A 27,987-nucleotide genomic window follows, 5' to 3' on the forward strand; every position below is an offset into this window, starting at 1 on the left:
AATTATGTAGTTGGGTTTTCAAAGGTGAATCGTGTGGTTTTTACTTAGTAAATTAAATAATTTTAAAAATTAATATTAGGTGTAAAATTATGGAGAAAGCATACTTTAGATTTTGTCGAATAGGGGAAAAAGAAAGAAGTTTAAGTAAAACGTAAAACATAAAACATAAAATAAAAAGAAAAATAAAATAATGTTGACGTGGAAAATTGTAGGAGTTTCAAAAGCTTCGATTTTATATATATATATATAGATAAATTGTGATAAAAATTATGTACAATATTGTGATACTAGGATTAATCTTGATAAGATTCCGGAAGCTTTTCCAAAAGCTTTTCTTTTCACCCTAATACAGCATCTACGGGCAAAAGTACCTTTTTAATTGAACCATCACCTGATATAAAAAAAGGGAAGACAAGGAAAAGGGGCGAAAATGGCCAAATGGCCATCAGATTCTAACTATTTAGTTAATAGACCCATTTTGAAACTATATAGCATATTAGCAATTCGAGTTTGAGAGACTCGATTTTGGAATCCAAAATCGAGTCTCTCAGACTCGATTTACAAACAAATTTTTTTTTTTAAAAACTTTGAGCCTCACCCCACCGGATCGGATCAGATCACAGAGGGAGAAAGAGTCAGATCAGATCAGGGAGAGGGAGACTAGATCAGAGAGAGGGAGACCAGATCAGAGGCCGCACGACCTGGGCAGCGCGACGCCGCGGCCAGGCCGTCGCGCGAGCCCCAGGTCTCGTGCGACCTGGCCGCGCGCGAGCCCCAGGTCTCGTGCGACCTGGCCGCGCGAGTCAGGCCGCCAGGCTCGCGCTGCCTGAGGCTCGCGCGCGGCCAGGTCGCACGAGACCTGGGGCTCGCGCGACGGCCTGGCCGCGGCATCGCGCTGCCCAGGTCGCGCGACCCAGGTCGTGCGGCCTCTGATCTGGTCTCCCTCTCTCTGATCTAGTCTCCCTCTCCCTGATCTGATCTGACTCTTTCTCCCTCTGTGATCTGATCCGATCCGGTGAGGTGAGGCTCAAAGTTTTTAAAAAAAAAAATTTGTTTGTAAATCGAGTCTGAGAGACTCGATTTTGGATTCCAAAATCGAGACTCTCAAACTCGAATTGCTAATATGCTATATAGTTTCAAAATGGGTCTATTAACTAAATAGTTAGAATCTGATGGCCATTTGGCCATTTTCGCCAGGAAAAGGGGTCAAAGGGAGTTTATAACTTTATATGAGTTTAGTTACAACTTTTATTTATTTATTTTATGGGTGAGTTTTAGTTATAATTGGCAAAACTTAAAAGCTGTTTGGTAATTACTTGTATTTTTAAAATACATGTGAGTGAAAAAAAAAAAAAATTATATAATATTATTTAAAAATTGAAAATATATATTTATACTATTAAACTAAGCTGCGCCTTAGTTTTTAGGATAGTACACACAAACCAAAAAAAAAATCAGACCGCACGTTCACAGCCTTTCGTTTCTGATTTTCAACGACGTCACTGCCCACGTGGCACTCCACGATTACGTCCCTCACCACAAACCCAAACAAATGGACGGTGGAGAATTCACAAAATTCCTTCCTTCTAGGTAGGTCCCACTCACACCTTCTCCCCATGCAAATCACCACACTGTACACGTAGCACTCGCTTCTCTTTGGCCTCATGTGCCCACTCACACTCACACTCGCTCTGTTTCTCTGATATTTTGCTCTTCGCTGTTCACGCTTCTCTCGGCGCCTTAAACTCAAAAGCTCACACTATCTCACTCTCTCTCTCTCTCTCAGCTGAGTCTAGATCTATAGCTCTCGCTTTCCAAAGCAGAAAACCCTAGAGAAATGGTCTACACCATCTCAGGGATACGATTCCCTGCTGTTTCACCGCTCTGCAACCGCTCGCGATCGAACTTCACTGGCAATCGCAGTTCAAATATCTCTCTCTTGCCTACCAAGGATTCGTTTTCTCGTAAATTTTTCTCACTCTCTCTATTCTTCAATCTTTCTTTGTTTTTCATCACTGGCTTTGATTGTGTTCCTCTGTTTTTTTTTTTTCGCTATCTCTAAAGAAATGTTTTGTACAGTTTTAGTTAGAAATGGCGATCATTATTTTGTTTACTAATTTGAAATTTGATTTGATAAATATATATAGTAATAACTAAATTTGACTTACTATTATATCTATACATGCATCGGATTTTGTGATACAAGTTTGATAAATTGTTCAGTGTAGATTGAAGATTTTACGGTCTATGAGGGCTATGTTTGGCTTTTAGGCTCGCAGTTGCTATAATCAGTGAGTGTGTGGTTTTAATTTCCTGTGCGGAGTTGGATTCTTAAAAGAGAGAGAGAATTTCTGATTGGTCTAAAACAGAGATGAATATACAGGAATATTGGGGTAAAACTATTCAGTACAACGGGTCGCATTTCCATTTGGTCTAAAATTTGGCTGGATATGATTATAATGGAGCTTCATCTTCATGGGAAGTTTCCATTTGTATTTCCTTTTCGACTGACTAGTGACTAATAGGTTTTGATAAATTTAAATTCTGAATGCACATATAGAATTAGAATGGCTCCTTTTGATTTTAACAGTAGTTTATATTTGTGTTCAGTTGATGACTGTCCATTTGTGTTCATTTCCTTTATCATATATGTAAAGCTAATTTGATGACTGTTTATAGGGAAGATCTTTGCTGGAAAGTCTTCTCCCGATTCTGACTCCCCGTCTTTAACGGTTGCTGCATCTAATAAAATCCTTGTTCCTGGAAGTCAGGGAGATGGCTCTTTATCCTTGACAGATCAGTTGGACAATCCTGAAACAGTTTTGGAAGATCCCCAGGTATGAGTGTGTGCTGCCTGATGGTACATGTAAACGTGTAAATTTACTTTCGTTTACCTCTATTTTAGCAGACTTCTCAGTTTCATGTGCTTGTGGTTGTAATGTCTAATGCATACAATAGAAGTAAGCGACTAACTAGCTTCCGGTGTTTTGTTGAAAAGTAATCAATGCTATGTTGGGTTTCAATACAAATAAATCCAGAACTATTAGATGATTTTAACAGAGAAGGACATTGCAGAAATGACACTTATCTTATGATAAACAGCTTGTTTTGTTATGACCTTCTCTAGTTTAAATTCCAACAATTGAGTGATTGGTTTGTGCTATTTAGAAATTTAGGTCTTTATTGGATAATGGGCAGTTTTGGATTTCGGGATTTGCATTTCTTTCTTTGTTTCAGAATATGGGTAACCACCATGGTAATTGATCAATTATGATAAATTGGATCGGATTTTGCAATTTTTTCTTCTTAAGTACTTTAATGTGATATAACATCTCTTATCTCAGTAACACCAAAGGGATATAAAACATTCGGTGTCAAGTGGAAGTGTAGTGAATCAAGTGATGTATGTAGCTGAGATATCCTAAAAGACTGGTAGACTTTCCTGATCTCATTGAATGAGATTTCTCAAGGATCCCATGCGTTAAAGCATGCTGCCAGCTCATCCTTAGCCAAGATCAAACTCTCCATCACAAGAATCAACAGGATCAGACTCTTGACACGGGGACAGATTCTATAACCAGGGGTTTGATAACAGTTTTGAGATGAAAAATATAGAAAACCCTTGAGCAAGGGTTTTGGCCCAGTTAGATGAACAATAACATCTTTGGAAATTTTCTTCCTGAACAGCCATCCTTCTTGGAAACGAGTCATCTTTTTTTCAATTTGAAAATGATTGCTACATCGGTAGAGAATGAAAGTAATAAGGCAGTTAGGACAAGGGACATGGTAATGATCTGTTATGCTTGTGCAGGAAAATACAATGAAGGATAGTTTTGCAGAAAATTGGTCCATGCATATACCATTTCCTGCCTCCCTCCCCCTCCAAAAAAACAGAGGAAGAATTAATTACAGAAAAGATGAAAATAATTTCAATTCCAATATTTAGCACATAACAATGATGTCCCAATGTTAATATTGCTGTTGAAGCAGTTATCTTTAAGCTGGTTGGAGAAAGAATGCCCTCATTGAAAACCATAGCCAACTGAGTATCAGAGGAAAAGAAAAGTGAAACCCATCTAGCATTGGATGTAATAAGATTCTTACTTACTTGGGATACTTTTGATCATTAAAAAGTTTTGTTACTTATCAAAAAAAGAAAAGAAAAGATTCTTACTTATAAGAAAGAAGTAAACAGAAAGAGATGCTAGGTTCAAGGGTCTGTACATTAGACTCTTGGAAGTAATTTGATGCTAAGCACCTTCAATTGTATGAAGGATAGAGAGCCCCTTTATTCTACCCTTGTTGGAGTTGTGAAACTTATGCACTCTTATCAAACAGAATGCATCATGGTTGAGTCAGCACAAATGACGTTATTAGAGTGAGAAAGATAACTAAGATAAGGTTGGGATTTTAAGATATTGGGGTCTAGTAATCCTATTTTAATTTGGACTGTGTGATTGGTACATATGTTTTCGGGGATTCAGTCTTGGTGTAATTACATAGGTATATGTTTTCTATGTGCACATATTTACAATATATTTTCAGTTACCTGGATTAATTCAATTTATTCCAGCTCTGTATTAATTAAAATTTTACCTTTTAGTCTGATACCATATATTGTCATTATATTCCTAAATGCCTACTACACTTTCAATGCTCATAATGAAGTCAATTTGTTTGTTGATGTCTCAGCCTACTTGAGTTAATTGTCTTCTTGTGTCCTGATGATTGTTTTTAGGGATTGCATGATGTGGATAATCAAACCATGGAAAATGACAAGAAGCTCAAGGATGAAGAAAACTTTGTGGAATCAATCAGGGGTTACAATGAGGTTCAGCATGAGCAAGAGTCTGCCGCTTCATCACTTGTAGGTGATGATAGTAGAGCTCAGGGAAAAAAGGCATCTGTTCCTATTGCCAAGACAATAACCATTGAAAAGGATGAAGTTAGACCAAGGATCATTCCCCCACCTGGCCCTGGCCATGGAATATATGAAATAGATCCACTTCTGAATAATCATCGTGAACATCTTGACTACCGGTGAGATGCAATTTTTATCTTTTCCTTTTTTTTTTTTTGACTGAACATTTTTATCTTTTCCTAATACAATAGAATGTGTGAACTACTAAGTGGCCAAGGACTTAAAAAAAATTGAGGGAGCACAATTAGTTGCTTCAGGTTGTGCATGTTGGGGCTGCAATGATCATATTGTTGATGATTATGTGTGTTTTTTCCTGTAATATTTCAGTGGGCATTCTTGCTGTTGTGTTGAGTGTCCGTTTGGTCAGCTTATTTTTAACCTTTTTGTAAATGAGGTTGTTTGAAAAAGCTGTACCTAAAAATAAGTGAAGTTGACAAATAATATGTACTTTAAAAAAGTGCTATTTGGGAACGTGTTACCAAATGGGCGCTTAATGTGTTATCTAAAAGGTGTTATTCTTCTGATGGAGTTACTAGAGTGTCGCATTCTCATTGAGTAGTAGCTAATTCTGACAGAGACCTGATTTAAGTTACAAAACCAAATAGGAATATATATATAGTACTTGTATTATAAAGTAGTCCTCTAAGTTTATGTGCAGTCTTTATATTTCTGGTTTCATTTAAAATTAACCATGGAAACTGTGATTCTGTAAAGCAATACCCAGAGAAATTGTTCTTAACTAGATAATCTGATTTTATTTAGGTTTTCTTTGAGAATTATCTTGACTTTGTGCTTTTATCAATGAAATCACTTATTGAGAATGTAGGTTATGTGGTGTTGGTGTTTCTTTTGTACTAACTTAAAACAGTTCAATTGGTAAGGTGGGTTAAACCATATTAGGAGAATTTTTGAAGGGCCAAATATAGATTTGTAACCAATGACCATCTGAATTGCAGCTGGAAGCTTAAGAAAAAGCGTTGTTATATTTACTAAGCACTGTCCTTGAGAAATGACCAAAGCTGTGAATGATGATTATGTTTTTAATTTTTTTGATGAGTAATAAAAATTTTATTAATATAAAAAATAGTCACCCAAGTATACATAGAGTATATGACTGGGGCCATACAATCAATCACACAAGTTACATAAGTCTATCAAATCAATAATTGAAAATAGAGATTGACTACGTAAAAAAGACATCCAATCCAACAAAGTTCTAAAGAAAAATAGTTTTAGCTCAGACATGGTTCTCTCTGTATCTTCAAAGCACCTGTTATTCCTCTCCCTCCAAAGACACCACATCAAGCAATGGGGGGTAGCCATCCATATAGACCCATTCTTATGATGCTCGAAACGACCTTGCCAACCAGCTAGTAACTCAACCACAAACTTCAAACAATTCTAATACCATAGACCATAACTCTAAAGCAATAGGGCAATGAAGTAATAGATGATCTACGGATTCCCCGTTACATTTGCACATATGATACCAATCCATAGTCCACACATGTCTTCTTAAATTGTTGCTAGTCAAGATTTTTCCTAGGGCTGCAGTCCAAACAATGAAAGCAACTCTAGAAGGGATCTTTGATTTACATATGCTTTTCCAAGGAAACATCGGGACACTAGTATGAAGCAGGGCCTGATAGAAACCACTAACCTAAAAACCTTCTCTTATCTGGTTCCCAATGCATCTTATTGTCCCCACTCCCCCTCACTGAGGCAACATAAATAGTATCCATGAAGTTTGACAAAGGCTCCAATTCCCAATCTTGCATAGCCCTTATAAAATTGACATCCAAGAGGAGAACTCCATTGGTAAACTTTAAAAAATCAGCTACACTCAGCCTCCTTCTCACAGCTAATCATAAATAATTTGGGAAAACATATTGCAAGAGAATTCTCTTATCAAAAAAAAAAAAATATATTGCAAGAGAATTCTTCCCACACCTATGATCATGCCAAAACTTCACCTTAAATCAATCCCCGACCTAAAAGTGTGATTGATAGGTTTTGGGTTTATTCATGTCAATACAAGAGGGTTATTGTTGCCAATTGCTTTTTATTGTTTTTAGTTGACTTATAGTTGTTTGATTATATTTATTTTGTTTTCCCTTAAATTCTTGACATTATTGATTATGTCCAAAGCAGTAGGTGTAAAACCCTAAAACTTTAACCTATGTATATTGTAAATTACAGTTATGGACAGTACAAAAGATTGCGTGAGGCAATTGACAAGAATGAAGGTGGTTTGGAGGTGTTTTCTCGTGGTTATGAAAAATTTGGTTTCATCCGCAGGTATTACTAGATATCCCATTTTGAAAGGTTGATTGTTTCTATGTTCTATGTCTGAAAACGTTAGTTTCTGCACTGTGCACATTATTATTTGAATGCACATGTTATTAATTATCTTATAGCTTTTAGCTATGTGGGGTAAAATAAAAGAAGAAGATATTAACTTATCAAAAAAGAAGAAGGTATTACTCTTTTGATCCAAATCTACAATTAATTAGAAGACGAAGCAACTATATTAATGGGGTAGAGAAGAACAAACGAAAATCACATGATTTGGCTTAGTATATGTCTTACAAATCTCTTTAAGGAATTAGATTTCTTCCGTTGAGTGTGAATACTAATTTCATTGGGAATTTGGAGTCACTTAAGCATTATTTGTTTTTTGTTTTTTGTTTTTTTTGGGGATTCCAATGGAGGCCCAGTGGTTACACAACAGGGGGTAGCCCTATCCTTCCCCTTAAACCTCTCTCACCCTTTAGCATAGGTGGAATTCGATCTCAAGTCCCTTGTTTGATGACAAGAAATTCTACCAAATGAACTAATTGATGCCCATGCATGATTAGTTATTTAAATGCATCTTCCTTTTCCTTGCCGCTCCTTTGATTTAAAAGACAATTTGAATATTTAGTTCCAAGTGTATGGAAAGTGATAATCCTAAGCCATAATTCTTTGGGTTTAGATAGATTAGAGTGCATCTTCTATGTTCAAGAAGATATTGTTTAAGTTAATGATTTCTTCTGCACAGAAGTGGGCCTTTGTCAGAAATATACCCATCCACTGATACCTTCTTTTCCTTTTAATTGTGGAGCATTTTTTTTTTTTTTGAAAGGATTTGTGTAGCATGTTAATTTAGAGATTAGTATGCATAATCCCTTTCGGTTTAGATAGATTAGCATTCATCTTCTACCTTCAAGAAAATATTGTTAAGTTAATGATTTATTCTGCACGCAAGTGGGCTTTTGCCAGAGAATATACCCATTTATTCAATTCTGGTGTAGTATGTTGATATATAGTTTATATGCTCCTAAGTACTTCAATTCCATACATCTTCATTCTGGATAAATTATTTGTTGTGTGCTCCTTGTCAGAACCTGCTACGGTTTCTCTTAGAATCAAGTTTATTTAAGTTGCTGATTATCATCTTGATTGGTTTTACAGTGACACAGGTATAACTTACAGAGAGTGGGCACCTGGAGCTAAGGTTTGTCTTACCTCATTTCTATTTTGTGGAAAATCCACTTTACTATTACCATAACTAATACAATTATTTGTACTGTCATTTTATTTATTTTTAGTTAGTAGTATTCAATATTCATTTTGGGGGTTGAAGTTGAAGGGGGATTTTGATACACAGTCCTTTTATGGTGCTTTGAGGGGATCTAGCTCTACTACTTTTCCATGGAAAAGTATTTGGGGTGTGAAGGACCCACATCGAGTGTCTTTCTTCATTTGGACAGCTGCATGGGGAAAGATTCTAACAGGTTATTTGGTGCTGTCTTTGCTGATGTAGTGGGGAGAGTGTTGATCGCCTACTGTTGCATTGTGAGGAAGTTTCTTGGTTATGGAGTTTTGCTCGTTTGGTGTTGCTTGGGTTTTACCCAAGAAGGTTATTGATTTGTTGGCAGGATGGAGAAATTGGTTGGGAAAGTACTCTTCGAATATTTGGAATTTGGTACCACATTGTGTGATGTGGGTTATTTGGAGGGAGCGCAATAGTCATATTTTTGAAGATATGGAGCTTACTGGGGGATCAACTCTTAGCTTTATTTGTAGGACCTTGTTTGATTGGTGTCATGCATGGGGTTTTACTTCTAGGGAATCCATTCCGTTGTTTTTAGATTTCCTTTCTTCCTATACATAATTTTTTTTTTGGTTTTTTTTCTGTTGTTTGTACATATTTTTTTTGGCTACTTCATTTTTCTAATGAAGTAGTCTTCTCTTAATTCAATTTTTCTTACCTATCAAGAAAAAGTTAGTAGTATTAGTTCTGGCTTAAGTTGGAATCATATTTTGCTTGGTCTAAGAACTCATACAACTAATAGGATTGGTGTAGGCAGTCCTGCATGGACACACAATGTAGTAAAACATCCTGATTCAAACTCTTGTTATTGATATAAGAGATTGTTATTCAAGGTAGCAATTTAGTCACTAGGGTTTGTAGAGTTTTTCAATGCTCATGACTGGAATTGAAAATATAAATGAACTAATAGCAAATGTTATGAATATTGCTATAAAAGCATGCAAAAAAAAAAAAAAAAAAAAAATTTAACTTGGTTCAGCAAATTCTATGTCTACATATGCAGGCAATGCCAACAAAAGAATCCACTATCAACAATAAGGATTACAACTACTCCTTTTCTTTCTTTATTCCCTATTCCTGCTTCAGTGGCCAATCGAATTGCAAGACTTCAGAGGGACTTTCTATGGGGAGGCCTAGGAGATGAGCCCAAATTTCATCTCGTTAATTGGTCTAGGGTTTGTACTCCACTCTTCTCAGGTGGTTTGGGGATTAGGAACCTGAGAACCTTCAATGTTGCTCTATTAGGGAAGTGGTTATGGAGATTTGGGCAAGAAAGTGATGCTCTTTGGCGTCAAGTGATAGAGGCGAAGTATGGTTGTGATTGGGGTGGTTGGTGTTCTAGCCCTTTCTCTGGTCCTTATGGAGTTAGTTTGTGGAAAAATATTAGAAGGGGGTGGCCCCCTTTATTTCGGTTTTTTCTATATGAAATTGGAGATGGATCAAAAGTGCGGTTTTGGCTAGGTAGATGGTGTGGATCTTCTCCTCTTGCTGACTGCTATCCTAATTTATATAGGATTTGTCGAAACAAAGAAACGAGTGTGGCTGATCTAATGAGGTGCTCCAATGGAGTCCTTCATTGGGAGATGCATTTTTGTAGGGATGTTCATAATCGGGAATTGGAAGCCTTCTGGAGCTTCATTAGTACCATTTATAGCACTCTTGTAAGGGGGACTGGGGAGGACAAGAGATGTTGGTTTCCTTGTAAGAGTAAGGGGTTTATGGTTAGTGCATACTACCATCTTCTAGTTGGCCACAATGATCAGTTTTTCCCTTGGAAAAGCATTTGGAAGCAGAAGATTCCCTCTAGAGTGGCTTTCTTTGTTTGGATTGCTGCCTTGGGGAAATGTCTAACAATTGATAATTTAAGAAAAAGAAAGGTTTGCATTTTGGATTGGTGTTATATGTGCAAATGTAGCAATGAATCTGTTGACCATCTATTCCTTCATTGTCCGGTTGCTCTGGAGTTGTGGGATATGGTTTTTGGTTTATTTGGAGTTTGTTGGGTTATGCCAATGTTTGTTGTTGAGCTTTTTGCTTGCTGGCAAGGTCGATTTGGTTGCCATCGCAATGGAGATATATGGATGGTTGTTCCTCATTGTTTGATGTGGAAAGAAATAGTAGGTGTTTTGAAGACAATGAGCATTCTATGCTTGATCTCAAGCTTTTTTTTTTCAAAACCTTAATGGACTGGTTCTCAGTGTGGAGACACCATCATTTTTCTTCTTTTTTGGATTTTCTTGATTTATGTAATTTCTGTATTTGATATGTACACCTTTGTATACTTCCTGTGTACTTGGGTGTCTCTCTCTTTTCGTTATCAATAAATCCTTATTACTTATCAAAAAAAAAAAAAAAAAAATTTCCCACCCTCAAAGCTGCTCTCACACAAACACACAACTGACACATGATAAAGTCTTGTCTACTAACTTTCACACACACCCATAACAAAGCAGCTATGCCATCACTCTATTTATAGGGGTTATCGCACCTACTTACTCATTTTCTTGTCAATGTGAGATCCCTACTCTTCATAAGAATTATTGGCTTTGGAGATTACTACTCTCCAAAACCAATAAGGAAACCTGTAAATTTATACATTCATGGATTGGAGTTAACAAATATAATTCTGAGCAGTGTATCCATCCTTTTATTAGAAAAATAAAAAGAAAACTATAGTATTGAGCTCATTATTTGCACACACACACATATATATATATATATATATATATATATATATATTATTGAGCTCATTGAATGAACTTATAAAATATTCATGGATGCAAAATTTGTGATTTAGCTTGGTGTAGGCTAAAGGTTTAATTATTATAGCAAGAAGTATTATGCTCGTTTGATGCACGAATTAATAAAAAAATTATGAATAAATTAAAGAAAATATTTCAATTATATCATTGAAATTGAACAAAATAACTTAAACTTAGTGCCAAAGCACATAATGTAAGACTGAGTTTTTATCAAAATCAAAATTTTTTTGATAATTAAAATAATTTAAAAATAAATACCGAAAATCCTTCTAAATTTTTTGAAACTTTTGGTAATTAAATTTTAATTACAATGGTATTTTAAATTTCTTAAAAAAAATACTATGTTAACAATTTTTATGCAAAATTTTGTACTTATAGTGTATTACATGACAGTGTGTAATATTTACATTGAACAACATAGTACAAGCACAATGTATAAGATCCAATTTAATTATTAAAATATAATATTATGGTAGATTATTGATACAATATAAATTGTATATTGAACTTTCTTTTGAATTTCTAAGAAATTTTGAAAATAGAGTTTTAGTTGGAGAAAACCGTGCTAATAATTGTAGTGTCTTATAATGCACCATGTGGCATAAATTCTAAGTGCTTCCCAAACAGATTTTTTTTTACATAGATTTTTTTTTCTCCAACTAGGTGCTACAATTATTACATAGATTTTTTTTTTTTTTTTTTAATAAGAAATCAAATTTGTTATTGAAAAAGGTCACAAGCTATGAGGACTCTGTAACCTAAATGAATTACAAAACTTATAAACAAAAATGAAATGAGTCCATGAAGTCTATGAATGTTACTATTTGTTACAAACGAGGTACACATTAGCAAAGCCTCTAGCTGATTTTTGGATCTTTCCCTAGCCTCAAAAGTGCAATTATTCCTCTCCCTCCACAACAGACATCACACATATAATGAAGCAAAATTCTAAATTTCTGAAGAGTGCTTCCCAAACAAATTCCACCTCCCTGATAAGCTCCATGAATCATAAGCAACATCGCGATGGATCAATAAATGGTCTACCGTCTCCCCTCTATGTTGACACATACAGCACCACCCAACTAGGGTAAATCCGTGCTTGATAAGATTATCACAAGCTAAGATCCTCTGACAGCAGTCCAGTCAAAGAAGGAAACCCTCTTAGGGGCCTTAGTACACCAAATACTCCTCCAAGGGAAAGAGTTTGGTGATGCACCTTGGATAGCTTCGTAATAAGAGTCGACTGTAAAGACACCGCCACCTTTCAATTTCCATAACATCCTTTCATCCCCTGCCCTTCTAGGTATGTTGGAATATATAAGCTCCAAGAACATAGTATGATTTATTTTAAACACTTAAACTAACATTTATCTAATTTTGATAACTAAAAAAGCTTATTGAAGGGCACAACCCTAGTGTGTAGGGATTACGGAAAAGGGCACCCGAGAAGGAAAAAAATTGAAATTATGTCGTAAAATTAAAAGCATTGAGAAGTCTAAGAGGGAACCTAAAGAGGCAAATGAAAGACGAATGGAAACCGAATGGAATAGGCCTTGGGGGATGGGAATAGACTTTGATCTCTCCCATTTTGAGCATTTATTTTAGTGATTGGGATGAGGACCTTAAAAGTAGTCAATAAGGTTATGGGTTTTCAACACCGTTAACACAATTATCTGGTGAGGCTTGTGTAGGGTTTTATGAGTTGAGATGATCATAAATAATTTGGATAATCCGGAATATTTCTGTTTTCCCCAATTGGTTGGAAGCTCTGATCTGATTCAATGAGAGTCACTTATTTCTGATAATAATGACAATCAGCTTGAAGCATAAATTGTTTTGACTTTAAGTTGTGGTCCTTGACCATCATATTTGAAGTATTTGCTTATTGTTTTTCCCTCTTACTTACAAAGCATGACCATTAAATGCCTTTTGCAGTCAGCAGCCTTGATTGGGGATTTTAACAACTGGAATCCTAACGCTGATGTTATGACCCGGGTATGTTGCCTTTTTTTTTTTTTTCCTAAGGATGAAATCTTAGCAAATTTGAAATTTTGAATAGTTGTGGCAAACATGTTTTTGGCTAATTAAGGATCTATAGCTCTCATCTCCTCCCCTCCTCCCCTTCAATGCATACACAACTTTTTTGGTACTAAATTTACTCTAGTCTTATAATAAAATTACAGATAAATTTGTTAAGAATACGCAAGCAAGTACACACATCATTTGCAGACTTATTCAGTATCATTTTTGTAAATTAGGGTAATGTGGAAAAAAAAAAAAGATAAGAAAGGAGATTAATTAATATATTAACATAAACAGCTGACTCCCAATTACTTATTGAAAAAAAAAGAAAAAAAAAAGCTCACTTTCTATTATTTATATTGTATATGCTGTATTACCAAAAGAGAAAACCGCGCCTTCATTTTGATCACATACATGTCTAGCAGATTGGATCCCCTATTAGCTTATCATGCAAGCTCTAGAATAGAAGAAAAGGCCAGTAACCATGTTTAAAATCAATTTGACTGTAATGTTTACTGGGTATGACTGGCTGTCTACTTATCCTACACTTTTGTAGTATATATATTTCTGTTCCTGTTTGTTGTCAGAAAAATTCATTAATTGTATGCAAACAGAATGAGTTTGGTGTCTGGGAGATCTTTTTGCCAAACAATGCAGACGGTTCTCCACCAATCCCACATGGTTCTCGAGTGAAGGTAACATTCTCCCCTAATGAGTCTTCTCTGAAGGATTTTGGTGATTTGATTTTAGTTTCTGTACTTATTGCTGCTTGAACTCTTTCCCAATTGAATAAAAAAGTTGCAGTTTTCTGAAAGTGAGAATAAACATTCACCAAAACTGGTTATGAACCTTGTATAAGGATAGTTTCTTAGCATACAAGTAGGTTCTGAAAGTGAGAATAAACATTCACCAAAACTGGTTATGAACCATGTATAAGGATAGTTTCTTAGCATACAAGTAGGTTTCCAAGGTTCTACTAACTTGTTTGTTATTTAAAATTTTACTGGATGAGATGAGGCTACTGTCTGTTAATGGTACTCTTCATTACAATGGCCTGTGAACTTGCCATATTATCACCTATTAAAAAAACATATTTTGCAAATGTTACCTTTTTATTATATGGCATTGATTATGATGAAAATAGAATCTAAAATTTCTACAAATATGTACGTAGAGCACTGGCATTTTTTTAATTTTTTATTATATTTATAGTAAATAGTTTATAAATTGTGATATGCATGATGATAAGCTCCAAATCGTATGGAAATAATTTGAAGTTTCAGAACCAGGGAAGAAGAAATAGCTTGATTCTTTACTGAGAGCCTCCATTAATACGTCTTCATTACTTTTTAACTCCTAAGATAAATGACTATTGGGCATCCCATTTTGCTGGTCCACCACCTTTAAGATAGCCTTGCCATTCTTTTCACTACAACTCCAAAATGACATAAGCATATCTTTTGGCAGTGTCCAACTTTTCACAAAACCTATCTGGAAGATACTAATCACCTTAGTAACACAATACCATATTGGAGATGCCTCAGAAGGTGAAGGCAAAATGGGAGATACATCGTTGGTTTGTTAGGGATTGACTGAATAATTTTCTTTTTATATGCAACTGCTGTCAAATAACTCTCTCAATCATGAACTGTAGATCCACATGGATACTCCATCTGGCATTAAGGACTCCATTCCTGCTTGGATCAAGTTCTCTGTACAGGCTCCAGCTGAAATTCCTTATAATGGCATATACTATGATCCGCCCGAAGAGGTATGGTTCTGCATTGTTTTTGTCCTTCTTTGGCTTGAGTAATAATGAAAATTCAATATTTCTAATTACAAAGTGCTCATCATATTTTCAGCCTCTTGATTGAATAAAACATTTTACCTTTGAAACAAAAATGACAATATCAAGGAATCCAAGGTAGAACGAAGACAGTAGTAACATCTGAATTTGAAATGGTCTGCAATAATTTAGGAATTATTGAATAAGATTCCAGAATGTTGAAACAAAATAGGTCCCATCAGAAAATTGAAATCCAATATGATTTTCAGTACTTGCCTAATTCAAAACTCATCAATTTACTTGACTAATTTTTTGATTGGTAATTTACACATGCACCTAATGGGTCTTGAACCTACGTTCTCAGCCTCCACCTAGAACTTTATAAGGGGAGGAGGTGCTAGTTGATCTAGAGTTCATTGACATCAACTTACTTGCCTCTTATGCTGTGCTATAATTGTTCATGGATGAATGGTTGTATTAATATCACCAAAATTTATATATTGTATACTTAGTTTATTTGCTTTTCGGACTTGATCATGTTTCTATTTCTATGAATTTTTTTTTTTTGTTTTAATGATGCTCTTTGTTCACTTGTTACAGGAAAGGTATGTATTTAAACATCCTCAGCCGAAAAGACCTAAATCACTTAGGATATATGAAGCGCACGTTGGAATGAGTAGTACGGTGTGTATCTCCCCCTTCTCTCTTGAATGCAATAACTTGTTATTAACAGTTCAATCTGCCAACTTTTTTTATGATGCTCTTGCATTTAAAACTTTATATATTCCAAAGTATTTTGGAAAAATCTAAAGGAATTAATAGAAGCTAACAACATAGTATCTGAGAGATATCTATTTCTCTTATGTCCAAAGCTCATATGCAGCTGACCTGAATTACATGATTGACCATTTTGATAACTAATAATGAATCTTCCCTATCCTCTAGAGGAAAATTTGTTTACTGTTAATTATTAATTTTGATCATTGAAGGAAGTTCTTAGTCCAATGTACAGAGCGAACGAATTAGGACCTATGATCAAAGCTATAAATGCTGCTCCATGGCACTTTTGCTACATAAAAAATTATCATCCATGTTTCTGGGTATTATGCGTCTTGAAAGTTTAGAGCTTTATTTCCACAAATACTCTTATTACTTTATGTTAAACAGGTCTCCAAGCAATTGTGTGATACTTTTTTTTTTCTCCTCATTCGAGACATTATGTGCCAAATATATTAGCATTAGGCACCATTCCTAAAGCGGAAACATTAATTGTTATGTGCATTGATAGGCTAACATCAATGCACCAACCTTTTCAGTTTTCTTCATATGAGCAAAATTATCAGAAGAAAAATTCAAATGTTCTCTGGTAAGTCTTCCATTGGAATATAACCAATATATGGGATCTATAATGATGTTAACCGTGTTTAGCATCCTTTTTGTTAAGCAGTCATATTTATTGTAAATAGTAACGTTCAAGGAACCACTTTTAAGGAAAATTGTGACATGACCCCTCTCACACATCTTCCTCTTTCTTCCATTTAGTTCAAAGGTTTTTTTATTATTTATAAAAATTATTTTTACTGAACCTCACAATGTTATTAACTGTGAAATGTAGGAGCCAAAAATCAACACATATGCCAACTTCAGAGACGATGTGCTGCCGCGCATTAAAAAACTTGGTTATAATGCGGTTCAGATCATGGCTATTCAAGAGCATTCATATTATGCTAGCTTTGGGTAATAGTTTTGAAGTGTCACATGTACTCGGTTTGTTGTTTGTTTGTTGTACGGCTTATACTTTCAATAAAATACTTCAGATGGGTAGACAAGGCAGTACTCATCTAGAATGTGGTGTTTTTAGTGAATTGATTGCTCTTAATTACTGGAAAAACTTTTGATAGATATACTTGAATTTTCTTTCATGTGCTGCAGGTACCACGTCACAAATTTTTTTGCACCTAGCAGCCGTTGTGGAACTCCAGATGATCTTAAGTCTCTGATAGATAAAGCCCATGAGCTAGGTCTGCTTGTTCTCATGGATATTGTTCATAGGTAATGTTGGATTAATGGGATATAATTTTTTCAGGAAGCTTGTTATGGTATTGTGTTTTGATGAGTTATGTGTTTTTATGGTGGATGAAAAATCATATTGCTCCATGTAGACCAATTTGAAAAAGAATTTGTACATGTGCGCTTTTCCATATATATTAATGTCTTTCTGTGTGTGTAATAGTCTCAAATTATTATCTAAAAAGCTTGAATCTTCTAGATGCTAATCAATACCAATTATAATTTTGCAGTTCCCTCAGAATACTATAAAATTGCAACCATCTAGACAATGAAATTCCTTTTGTTTTTGTTTTTTATTTTTCTTTTTGGGGGATGAACTAGTCACTAAAGTCTTTTAACGAAGGATATTCTCTTAGATAGAGCCAAATGGTGAATAATTTTGACCACCATAAGTTGGGATTGGAGGACTTGTTTCGCTGAACACTGGTAGTTTGGATTGAAGATCTTGTTGAGTTGGGTTGTCAATTCAGTTCTTTGAGTGAACTTGAAACTGTCAAGAATGATTTGAGGGTGAAAACACACACTGCTTAGGTGCTACTGTGTCATTTATGCATTTGTTATTGTTTTAATAATTCCAATCATCTGAAATTGTTTTAGCCATTTTTAATAAGAGTATTTTTATTGTTGATCACTGAGAGTATGCAGACGTCAAGTTTCCCTATTTTGTACATATTCAATTCCTGACAGACATCGATGCTGAATGCCATCAAAACCAGGCAATTTTATACAATTTGTCCTCTCGGATGCTTTTCATTCTGGGTTGGACTTTATTTCTTTTCCTTCTAAGTTGTTAAAAGATGCTTAGTTCTTGATGGCATGCAGTGTTAAGAATGTTCTCTTCAGTTTCTTTTTGTCTATGCGCTCATCATTTTAAACATCTATTAAGGGGAAGAAAAAAGTGTAGGAAAGGGTAGTATGGGAAAGTTAGATAACAAATGTTCCTTCCAAAAAAAAAAAAAAAAGAAGATTGTGGATATATATAATTAGACAAGAAAAAAGGGAATCAAGAAACTCATTACCGACAGAGTAAGTAACTTTTAGTGATCTATATCAAACGATTTGTGAAAGGCAGCCAAGTTTCCGGTGGTTGAGCTAGTCTTGGTCATATGTGAGTTCATCTAATTCATACTCAGAATGTCTTCCATAATAGGTCATATACAGGTGTGTAGTCTTATAGATACTCACAAATGTTTTCTTGCTCTCCCTCCCCACCTTCTCCCTGTTGATGCAAGCAATGGGAATTAGCAAACATTAATTCCTGTTGCACACAGTGTACGTACACACTGCGAGCAACAATCACTACTCTTTAGTAAAAATAGCTTTCAAGTACACAGTTTAGTGTTTTTCATTTGGAGTAGTTGGTTAGTTTGATGTGCAACCATACTCTGATACTATAGGTTTCGCATTGTTCTGTGCTATTAATGACAGTCAACATTATTTTTGCCACTTGTATTAAATTTGTGCATTTGATTATACTCGTCTTCTATGTCTGACTCTGTATATTTAACAAATCCAGCCATGCATCAAATAATGTGTTAGATGGACTGAACTTGTTTGATGGAACTGATAGTCATTACTTCCACTCTGGGTCACGTGGATATCATTGGATGTGGGATTCTCGCCTCTTCAATTATGGAAGCTGGGAAGTATGTGCTATTTTTTTTAACTCAGAAAAAAAGTGTGTGCATATATATGGTGATGAATTTTGTCTTTATTTTTTTTTCTTTAACCAATAGTTAACAAGAATTAATTCTTATTTGTTTTGATTAGGTACTAAGGTTTCTTCTCTCAAATGCAAGATGGTGGCTTGAAGAATACAAATTTGATGGATTCAGATTTGATGGTGTGACATCAATGATGTACACTCACCATGGACTGCAGGTATTTTATTATTTATAATTGGGAACATAACTTTCTGTTTTTCAATGTGGTATGATGAGTTGGTTACATGCTTTAAGGGTAATTATCAGGTTTTGGAAATTGTGTCTTACTAGAAGGGCAATATACTACATATGGGAATAAAAATAATTTGTAATGGTAGCTATTTGTATATTTTAAAATGTGAAACGACCTACTTACAGGCACTCCTAAAATTTGGGTATATTTTCAGGTGTTGATAAATTCTATAATACTAGTTGCGAGGCAGAACGGAAAACAAAGTAGGCTAGATATCAGGATACTAAGAAGCTCCGTTGATGCAGAACGGAAATGCAATAAGGGTTAGATCTTGTTCTAGCTTAACGAAACCCTTAAATCCATAAGGGGGCTCCTTGAATCCACGAGGTAGAACACTGGAGTCCACCAGAAATAATAAAAACCTCAATTTATTGAATGTAAATGGTTAATTTCGTTTTGCATCTTGTAAGCCTTTTTAAAGGCTCCATAAAACGTATTTTGCTAGTCAAAATATTCCTAAATTGATCCTAATTGATTCCCAGCCATAATAGGACTCTAATTTGACTAGGAAAGCCTTAAAAACACATGGAAATAATAACCCTATAACTAAAATAAAAAAAAAATTTCATTAAAATTCAAGAAAATAAACAGACGATAAAAATAATCTCCCATATTCTGTCCTACATCATGTTGCATGGTCTGCTATCATATAATATAGATTCTAAAATTTGTTTACATTTTGTCTCTACTTCACTTGATGTTCTACTATTGTATTGGCTGTGACAATACCTTATGTTGCTGTTCTCTATGTAGGTAGCATTTACTGGAAATTATACTGAGTACTTTGGATTGGCAACTGATGTAGATGCTGTGGTTTACCTGATGCTGGTCAATGATGTCATTCATGGACTTTTCCCTGAGGCTGTTAGTATTGGTGAAGATGTATGTCATCATGCTAAGCACCCTCTATATCTTCCAAGTCATTTTCTCTTAATGCAGAATGTTTAAAGCAAATCTAGTAGTTTATATCTGACTAAAACCATCTCCTACAGGGTTAAGTTACTGCGAGCTATCTTTCACTTCTTTAGCCTTCATTTTGATTTAGCTGAAAGTTCTTTACAACAGTTAACTGTGAATACTCATCTAGTCATCTTAGTGTTGACCTTGGAATGCTTATTTTTTTCCTCTCTTTTCTAGATATAATTGATTGCTTTGAATGTTAATTTCACCACTATTTGGATTGTGTGACCCTCTGACATTTTATTGCTTGCAATAGGAGCCCAAAGGGTAGAAGTTCAGGGTGCCCTCAGAGGCACTCATAGTAGAAACCGAGGAGAACTCACCTTTACTTATGTAAAAAAGCCCCATCATTTCAACTCTTGCAAAAATGGGAACAGGAGTACATTTTATATCAGTGATTGATGACCAATTGCACCTTAGCCCAAATATTAAGGGTGGATGGAAAATTGGCATTCAAATAAAGCCATTTCTCTTTCTTATTTTAATTAAATTAAACTCCGTTCTCTTTTAAGAAGGAAATCTCGCCAAATTAATATTGTAAAATGTGGGATATCAATTAAGTTCCCTTAGCAGCGCACACTGTAGTATGAATTGTGAATGCTACAATACTTGGGTGATTGTAGAGATCTTTTAGGACGACTTTAGTAGACTAAACTATTTGGATTGTGATGATGATTAAACAAACTGAATGCTGCAAGGGGGGGGGGGGGTTAGAGATCTGAAAACAGAGGAAGGACATAAACAGAAGCTATAACCCTGAAGTCTCTTGATAATCATTTTGTTCTGCATGCACTGAAAAATTTTGTTCATTACAGGTCAGTGGAATGCCAGCATTCTGCATTCCTGTTCAAGATGGTGGTATTGGCTTTGAATACCGCCTTCACATGGCTATTGCTGATAAATGGATAGAGCTTCTCAAGTAAGTGTCCATAATAACTCCTAAAACACGTTATTCAAATTAATTTGGACACAAGAATTCTTTTGCAAATTAATTTTTGAAGATTGCAATTGGCATGAAAGTAATTATTTATATGTAGATAACAAATCATGCCAAAAGAAATTGAAAAAAAAGGTAAGAAATAGAGGCACATGGAAAATACACACCATTGTTTATTTATACATAAGACACCTAATATAGTGTCAGCCAAAGGTGACAATTATCAGAAGAAAAAGTTTCTTAGTGTTGGAGATTCAGAGAATGCAGTAGTTTATAATGTTATCAAGTGAGATGCACTTACCAAATCTCATTACAATATTGATGGTTTGAAAAACTCACTTCTATGTGATTGTGACTTTAGATTTAATCGCACACCTCTTGACAAACACATCAGCATAGGAGTGAGTGTAATTTATTAATGGAAGCTTGTAGAAGCAATATGAATGCGATGTGGGTTTTATGAGTGTGGATGGATGGGTGAGTGTTCTTCATAAATAGAAATGCGCATAAGAGCGTCCCTGCTACATCTAAAGAATGCCATACTTAGATGGTAAAAGGAAAGAAAGCTAAGTGACTGTAAAATCTAGGATAGTACATTAAAATAAGGGTCAAGTTAGCTTGTAACCTAATCAATGTTGTGCCAGTATTGTGACCATGTTGAAGCAATTTTGTGTTCACGATCATGTAATTCTGCTGTAGGTTTTCCTTATCCATGTTGCTAGTTTCCTCTTGATAAACAATTAGCCTTATTCCCAATTTTTTGGAGTCAAGATAGATTAGTCAAGGTTGGCTATATGTATTCTTTTCCGCATTCTATTCTATCCAAGTCATACTCTTTACTACTTCCTTAATTAATATGTTCTTTTTTACCATCTCTACAAATGTTATTTTTTGTTTTCCTCTACCTTTTTTGTTCCCTCAACTTGAAGTAACTCACTCTCTCACTGGTGCATTAATCACTCTCATCCGAACGAGACCAAACCATCTCAAGTGACTCCATCTTATTTTCTTCAATAGTGATCACCCCTATCTTTAAATGAATTTCCTCATTTTGAAATGCCATCTTTTTGTGTATTTCCGCTTATTTATCTTAACATTCTCATTTTAGCTACACTCAATTTATGATATGTTGCTTCTTAACAAACCAACATTCACTACAATTAAGTATAGCAAGTCTAATAGTAGTCTTTTATAATTTCCTTTTAACTTGATTGGTATTCTATAGTCACAAAAAAAATCTTGACGCATTTCTCTACTTCATCCGTCATGCTCTTATCTTATGATTCACATCCTCTTTAATCTCTCCATCTTTATGAATTATTGATCCAAGATTTCAAAAGTTCTCTCTCGTTGCTATCTCTTGGCCATCAAGTCTTAACACCCCTTCACCCTTATTTCTACTTTTACTAAACTTACGGTTCAGGTCTTCTGTTTTAGTCCTACTTTATCGAAAGCCTTTAGTTCACCAAATTTCAAACTTGGCATTAACTCCACCTCTAGTTTCATCCGCTAAAAATTATATCATCTTCAAAAAGCATATGCTAAGGAACTTAATGTTGATCCTTGATACAAATCTATAGTAATAGAAAACTCAGTTGTGATACTTACACTTGTTCTCACACTAATTATAGCTTTGTCATTCATTTCCTTTATCAATTATTAAGTTATTTTTACTCTCAAAAATTGGTGGTCAGGTTTATTAACAATTATCTCAGGCCTTATGGAAGTAGGAGCCTTGTGCACTACAACGGCCTTTTTATAACAATAATTGCTCAACTCCAAGAGTAGCGTGCAATGCAATCCCTAGAGATACCCAAGCCTACCTGTCTTTTACCACCCGAGGAAAGGCCTAAGGCCATTGTGTAACTGTTACATATCTAACTTAAAATACTTTTTCCCCCATTCTTGGTAATTTTGTAGGAAGAAGGATGAGGATTGGAGAATGGGTGATATTATTCACACTCTCACCAACAGAAGGTGGTTAGAGAAGTGCATTGCTTATGCTGAAAGTCATGACCAAGCTCTTGTTGGTGACAAGACAATTGCATTCTGGTTGATGGACAAGGTTAGTTATTACTTATATTGTAAATAAATCTAAAAATGTACTGGTGATTTGGTACAATAATTTTAAAGAAAATTTTTTTCTATGCTTTTGGCATGTTTGGACAGTATCTTGTTGCTAAATGAGAGCATGACCTGCTACCACTTATGTAATCCAAGAATATTATGACTTTTCTAAGATAAAATTTCATGATTTTTTATTATTCATTAAAAAAAAACTGCACTATTGTGGGCATGGATGCTACCACAAATTATGTAAGTACTAAAAAAATGACATGAAAAGTAAGAACAGGATGGGATAGGAGGAATAAATTTTGATGAGGATTCGTGGTCAAAGATTCTGTCATGGTACATTTTAATTTTAGTAACATGTTGAGATCTGGATCGTTACAAATCTAATCACTAACTAGGAGAAGAGAAAATTGGAAAAGGGAAGGGAGAGGTTAGAAACTTAATAGAACATCTGTAGTGGAACCTACTATGAACGCAAATGTTAATGATTTGTGATCTCAAGACCCAAACTTATGTTGTAATAGTGGAAGCTCTATTACCAAATTGTTGTAGGAAAATGCCTTCAGATAGCACTCCCACACAAGATTGATTGTGAAAATATTATGAGCTTTAGAAAGATCTCAAAAAATAATAATAGGAACAAAGATAAAATGGAAAGAAAATATACACAAACACACACAAGAGAGAACATCAAAATTTTAAGTGGTTCAGCTTTTAGTGTGCGTCCACGGCGGGAACCAAGAGAAATTTTACTAACAAATGTGGAGAATACAAATGGTGTAATGGAACTTTCACTACACCCAAACCCCAATACACCCAAGGCTACTCTCTCTCAGAAATACAAAATTAACAAAGAGAAGTTTTTTTCTTCCTCTACAATTGCCACACCACCACTCTCTCTTGCTCACTTCTCTGAATAACAGGCTCCATATTTATCTTTTCTAATAAGTAATGAAGCAATTTTATTAGACAAAAAGTACATGATAATGAACACGGGACATAAGATGCAAAGAAATCATACAGAAAGTCTAAGAGAAGCTAGGAAAACAAAAAAGGATGAACAATCGGTGAAACCCAGCTCCTGGATCAATCAAAGAGCTCCATATATATAATGCAATTCTGTTTTACAGCATTTTTGAAGAAGTTTGTGTCACAAACACAAGTTTATGAGATTAGACTCGTGAGATCTGTATTGTCAGAGTTTTTCATCTTATATTCTGATCCCTCTTTCAGGATATGTATGACTTCATGGCTTTTGACAGACCATCAACTCCCCTTGTTGATCGTGGAATAGCATTACACAAAATGATCAGGCTAATTACTATGGGATTGGGTGGAGAGGGTTATTTGAATTTCATGGGAAATGAATTTGGACATCCTGGTGAGTATAGGTCAATTTGTTTGTATTTTCCTCAGTTTATGATTTTAATTGAGATTGTTTGATTTCATGGTTCTCAAAACATGTAGATCTGATGGTTTTTTTTTTTTTTTTTTGGTGTCAGAGTGGATTGATTTTCCAAGGGGTGATCGAAATCTTCCTGATGGCAGAATAATTCCTGGGAACAATAACAGTTATGATAAATGCAGGCGTAGATTTGATCTTGTAAGTTTCTTTCTAAAGTGTGGTTATCACTGGTTTTCGTTATCCGCTAAGCACCAATTTTTAGGTTAATTGCAATGGATCCAGGTCACACTAACATTCCACTGCAAACTAATTGCACGTGTTCATTACAAAAAATGTACATCCTTTTTTAAATTTCTGAGATTATTTGTTCTATGGACATTTTATAATCTGAAATCTATTATGCTCATTATTTATATATGCCCAGGGAGATGCAGAATATCTAAGATATCATGGAATGCAAGAATTTGACCGGGCAATGCAGCATATAGAAGAAACTTATGGTGTAAGTTTTTTCTTTGCTGAAATATAAAGATCTGTTTCATTTCAGTTGCCAAGGCCCTGATTGTCTATTTGAGTCTAGGTATTTTGCTTGTGTTGATTTCTACTTTAGGTAAGCTTGTGTAACACTACTAATATTTTGTGAGAAATTCAAAGCCCAAGATGATGTCTCATACAGATCTCTATAGGGGGTTGTTACTAATGTTTGTACTTGCTCTTTTATTTTCCAAATATTTCTTCAACTAAGAGAAGACAAGACAGGGCTTACAGGAAAAGAAGAAGGATAAGAAGACGAAGAGAAAAATATACAATCAAATAATAAAAGTGTTCTAATCCCATTTGGAAGGATATCACTTGGAATCGAAATAGTTCTTTCATTCTTATTCTAGTAATTTTGGATTCAATTAAATCTAATCAGGTTCCAAAAAAACAAAAAACCTGTTTTATTGATTGTTTCAACCAAAAGAGGGGGAAGGGAGGGCAGAGAGAGAATAGAAATTTCTTTTTTATTGAATTATTTCATACTTTACAGTTCCTCTATATTCTGTTTTAAATCTTGGTTTGAAAAAAAAAAAAAAAAAAGTCTCAAACTCTAACAAATACCAAAACAAAGGCCAATTGAACTTTACTCATCCCTGCAAGAACAGGATTGAAGGTAAGGCTGTGGATTCAAGATCCATACTAAAAAGCTATGGTCTTTGTTGATTCTCTTTTCAGATGGGCTTTAAGATTTCGCATGGTCCACTGAATGATGAAAACAGAGAGGACAGGACCAAAGGAGAGAAAGAGGGTGTATAGATCCTTTTGGTTCCTGAAATTTGTGATACAGTAAATAGTTTAAGGCTTTTAGTATTAATTCCATTCCCTCTTAAATCTTCATCAAGGTGATTTATTCATAAATCTATATTTTTGCTTTGCCCTCTGCAAATCACATTTTACATATCTAAAGGAGTTATCTTTCACCCAAATCTGGCGATTAAAGACTTCTACTGGGGCAAAAGTTCTTCCTAGGAGATATTAGTAATAGCTTCATTTTATCATTCTTGATACATAGATTTTGATGACAGTTGATTTTGCTAAGTAATTGGCTATTTGTGGATGCTTGGTTTTGAATTAAATTTCATCATTATTTGAAATTGATGTAACTGCAGACCTATGCTACTTTTAGAATGGAAAATGATTCGGTGGTTTTAAATGTTGACACAGTTCATGACTTCTGAGCACCAATATGTATCGCGCAAGGATGAAGGGGACAAGGTTATTGTCTTTGAAAGGGGGAACCTTGTCTTTGTCTTTAATTTTCATTGGACCAACAGCTACTCAGACTACCGAGTGGGCTGCTTCAAGCCAGGAAAATATAAGGTACAGAGACTCTATTTTTTTGCAAGTGAAGAGACTTCCTCTTTTTTGGTTGGTAACATAGCAGACTGGGTCGCTAAATATACTTTGGTCATTCTGCCTTTTCATATGTACTTTTCTAGGATTGACCTTTTAATTATCATCTATATTGCATTTAGTTACTGGTAATTCTTTCTCAGGCACAAAATTTGATTTAAAAAGTAATATCAAAACGTTTGAGTGAGAGATTGATTGCCCTATAACCTAATAGCATAAAAGCAAGAAGGGTACCAAGCTGTGATCTGTTCAAGATTTTCATCAATTATATACCCTGTCCAGTGGTCACTGACTATTTTTGAGCTGCATCTGGACTTTAAATTTTGTCAATTCTGTGTACAAACTTTTGGCTTCCATATGAAGGGTAATTTTAGGTAATATCTGCCAGATTTAAGGAACCACATACCTTTCCTGTGGTCACCAGCTTTGATTTTTTTTTGGAAGCTGCATTTTTCGGCAAAAGATCTTGGTTACTTTCTAAATTATGAAATACTGTGCAAATACTTAAAGAAAAGGATCATGCACATAAAGTGCAATGCATGGCTTTCGATCATATTAGATGCTGTTGCTAACTAATGCTTTCACCTGTATTTACATAAATTTAAGAGATGAATCAGTTTGTTCAATTTGGCTAGAGTTTTGCTAATCTAAAGGATGTATAGCCTTTTGATGTGCTGGTTTGTGCATGATTGGAAATATTGTGAACCATTTTTGGTGGACAATTTAACTTTGTAAAATCACACGCGTGTAGAAACAGATCTCGTTTTTGTCCAATACCTGTGTTGATCCTGGCTTATTTTTTTTTTGTAGACCAATTCTAGTTTGCTGTTTCCTTTTCAAGTTATGTATGATTACTTTCATTCATTTCTTTCAACAAAAAAAAAAAACATTGTCCCTTCTCGCAGATTGTTTTGGATTCAGACGATGCAATATTTGGAGGCTTCAATAGGATTGATCACAGTGCTGAGTACTTCAGCTTTGTAAGAACTTTCTCAAGATAACTTCAGTTTTTCACTGTTTTCCTCTATTTTTTTTCCTCCCTGTATTGAAAGAAGGTTTAATCTTTTATAGTCACGTGAGCAGGATGGATGGTATGATGAGCGGCCTCGTTCTTTCTTAGTATATGCACCTTGTAGAACAGCAGTGGTCTATGCTTTAGTAGAGGATGAACTGGAACCTGTTAAACACTGATCTAATGCTTATAATGGTTCTCCTGATGTGACCATGATTTAGTCTTGCTGCCCTCCTGGAGGTAATATTAAATGGCCACTATATGCAGTTCCATCCTTGTAAATTTTACATTGCCAACAACCCCAAGATGGGATGATCGAGGAGAAAAGTACATAAGTAAAGGCAGAACATGTGCACAAAATTACATTTCCATGCGGCGCACGGGACCAGTCCTTTGTGAGTAGATCTGTGGCATTCTGTATATGTTTCAGTTGTAACTTGCAAGCTAAACTATGTTCAGCGCTGTGGATTTCAGCAAAGACAATTTTGATGTATAGCACGCAATGCATTGTAATGCTCTAATGCATCCATCTAATAAAAATCAAGATATGGGGTTATGCAGGTGTGCTTGCATGCTTAATGTCCTAGTCTGCTAG

At 34.9% G+C, this 27,987-nt stretch overlaps 1 protein-coding gene across 2 annotated transcripts; it reads left to right on the top strand.

Annotated features, from left to right (window-relative positions):
• The first annotated feature begins 1,683 nt into the window (after positions 1-1,683).
• LOC115953465 (1,4-alpha-glucan-branching enzyme 2-2, chloroplastic/amyloplastic-like) lies at positions 1,684-27,971 on the top strand. Of its 2 annotated transcripts, none has more exons than XM_031071111.1 (22): positions 1,684-1,964; positions 2,680-2,837; positions 4,739-5,040; positions 7,121-7,219; positions 8,375-8,417; positions 13,214-13,273; positions 13,915-13,995; positions 14,955-15,071; positions 15,687-15,770; positions 16,702-16,823; positions 17,019-17,138; positions 18,673-18,802; positions 18,927-19,037; positions 19,866-19,994; positions 20,888-20,991; positions 22,930-23,074; positions 24,316-24,463; positions 24,585-24,685; positions 24,912-24,989; positions 26,192-26,347; positions 27,286-27,360; positions 27,452-27,971. In XM_031071111.1, exons 1-22 carry the CDS (start codon positions 1,838-1,840, stop codon positions 27,569-27,571), a joined length of 2,610 nt encoding a protein of 869 aa, XP_030926971.1. In that variant the 5' UTR covers positions 1,684-1,837; the 3' UTR covers positions 27,572-27,971. The 2 variants fall into 2 exon arrangements, with proteins under 2 accessions (XP_030926971.1, XP_030926972.1); XM_031071112.1 differs by having other exon boundaries at positions 27,464-27,971.
• Positions 27,972-27,987: the final 16 nt, after the last annotated feature.

Source organism: Quercus lobata, chromosome 7, assembly GCF_001633185.2.
Source record: "Quercus lobata isolate SW786 chromosome 7, ValleyOak3.0 Primary Assembly, whole genome shotgun sequence".
Lineage (NCBI taxonomy): Eukaryota > Viridiplantae > Streptophyta > Magnoliopsida > Fagales > Fagaceae > Quercus > Quercus lobata.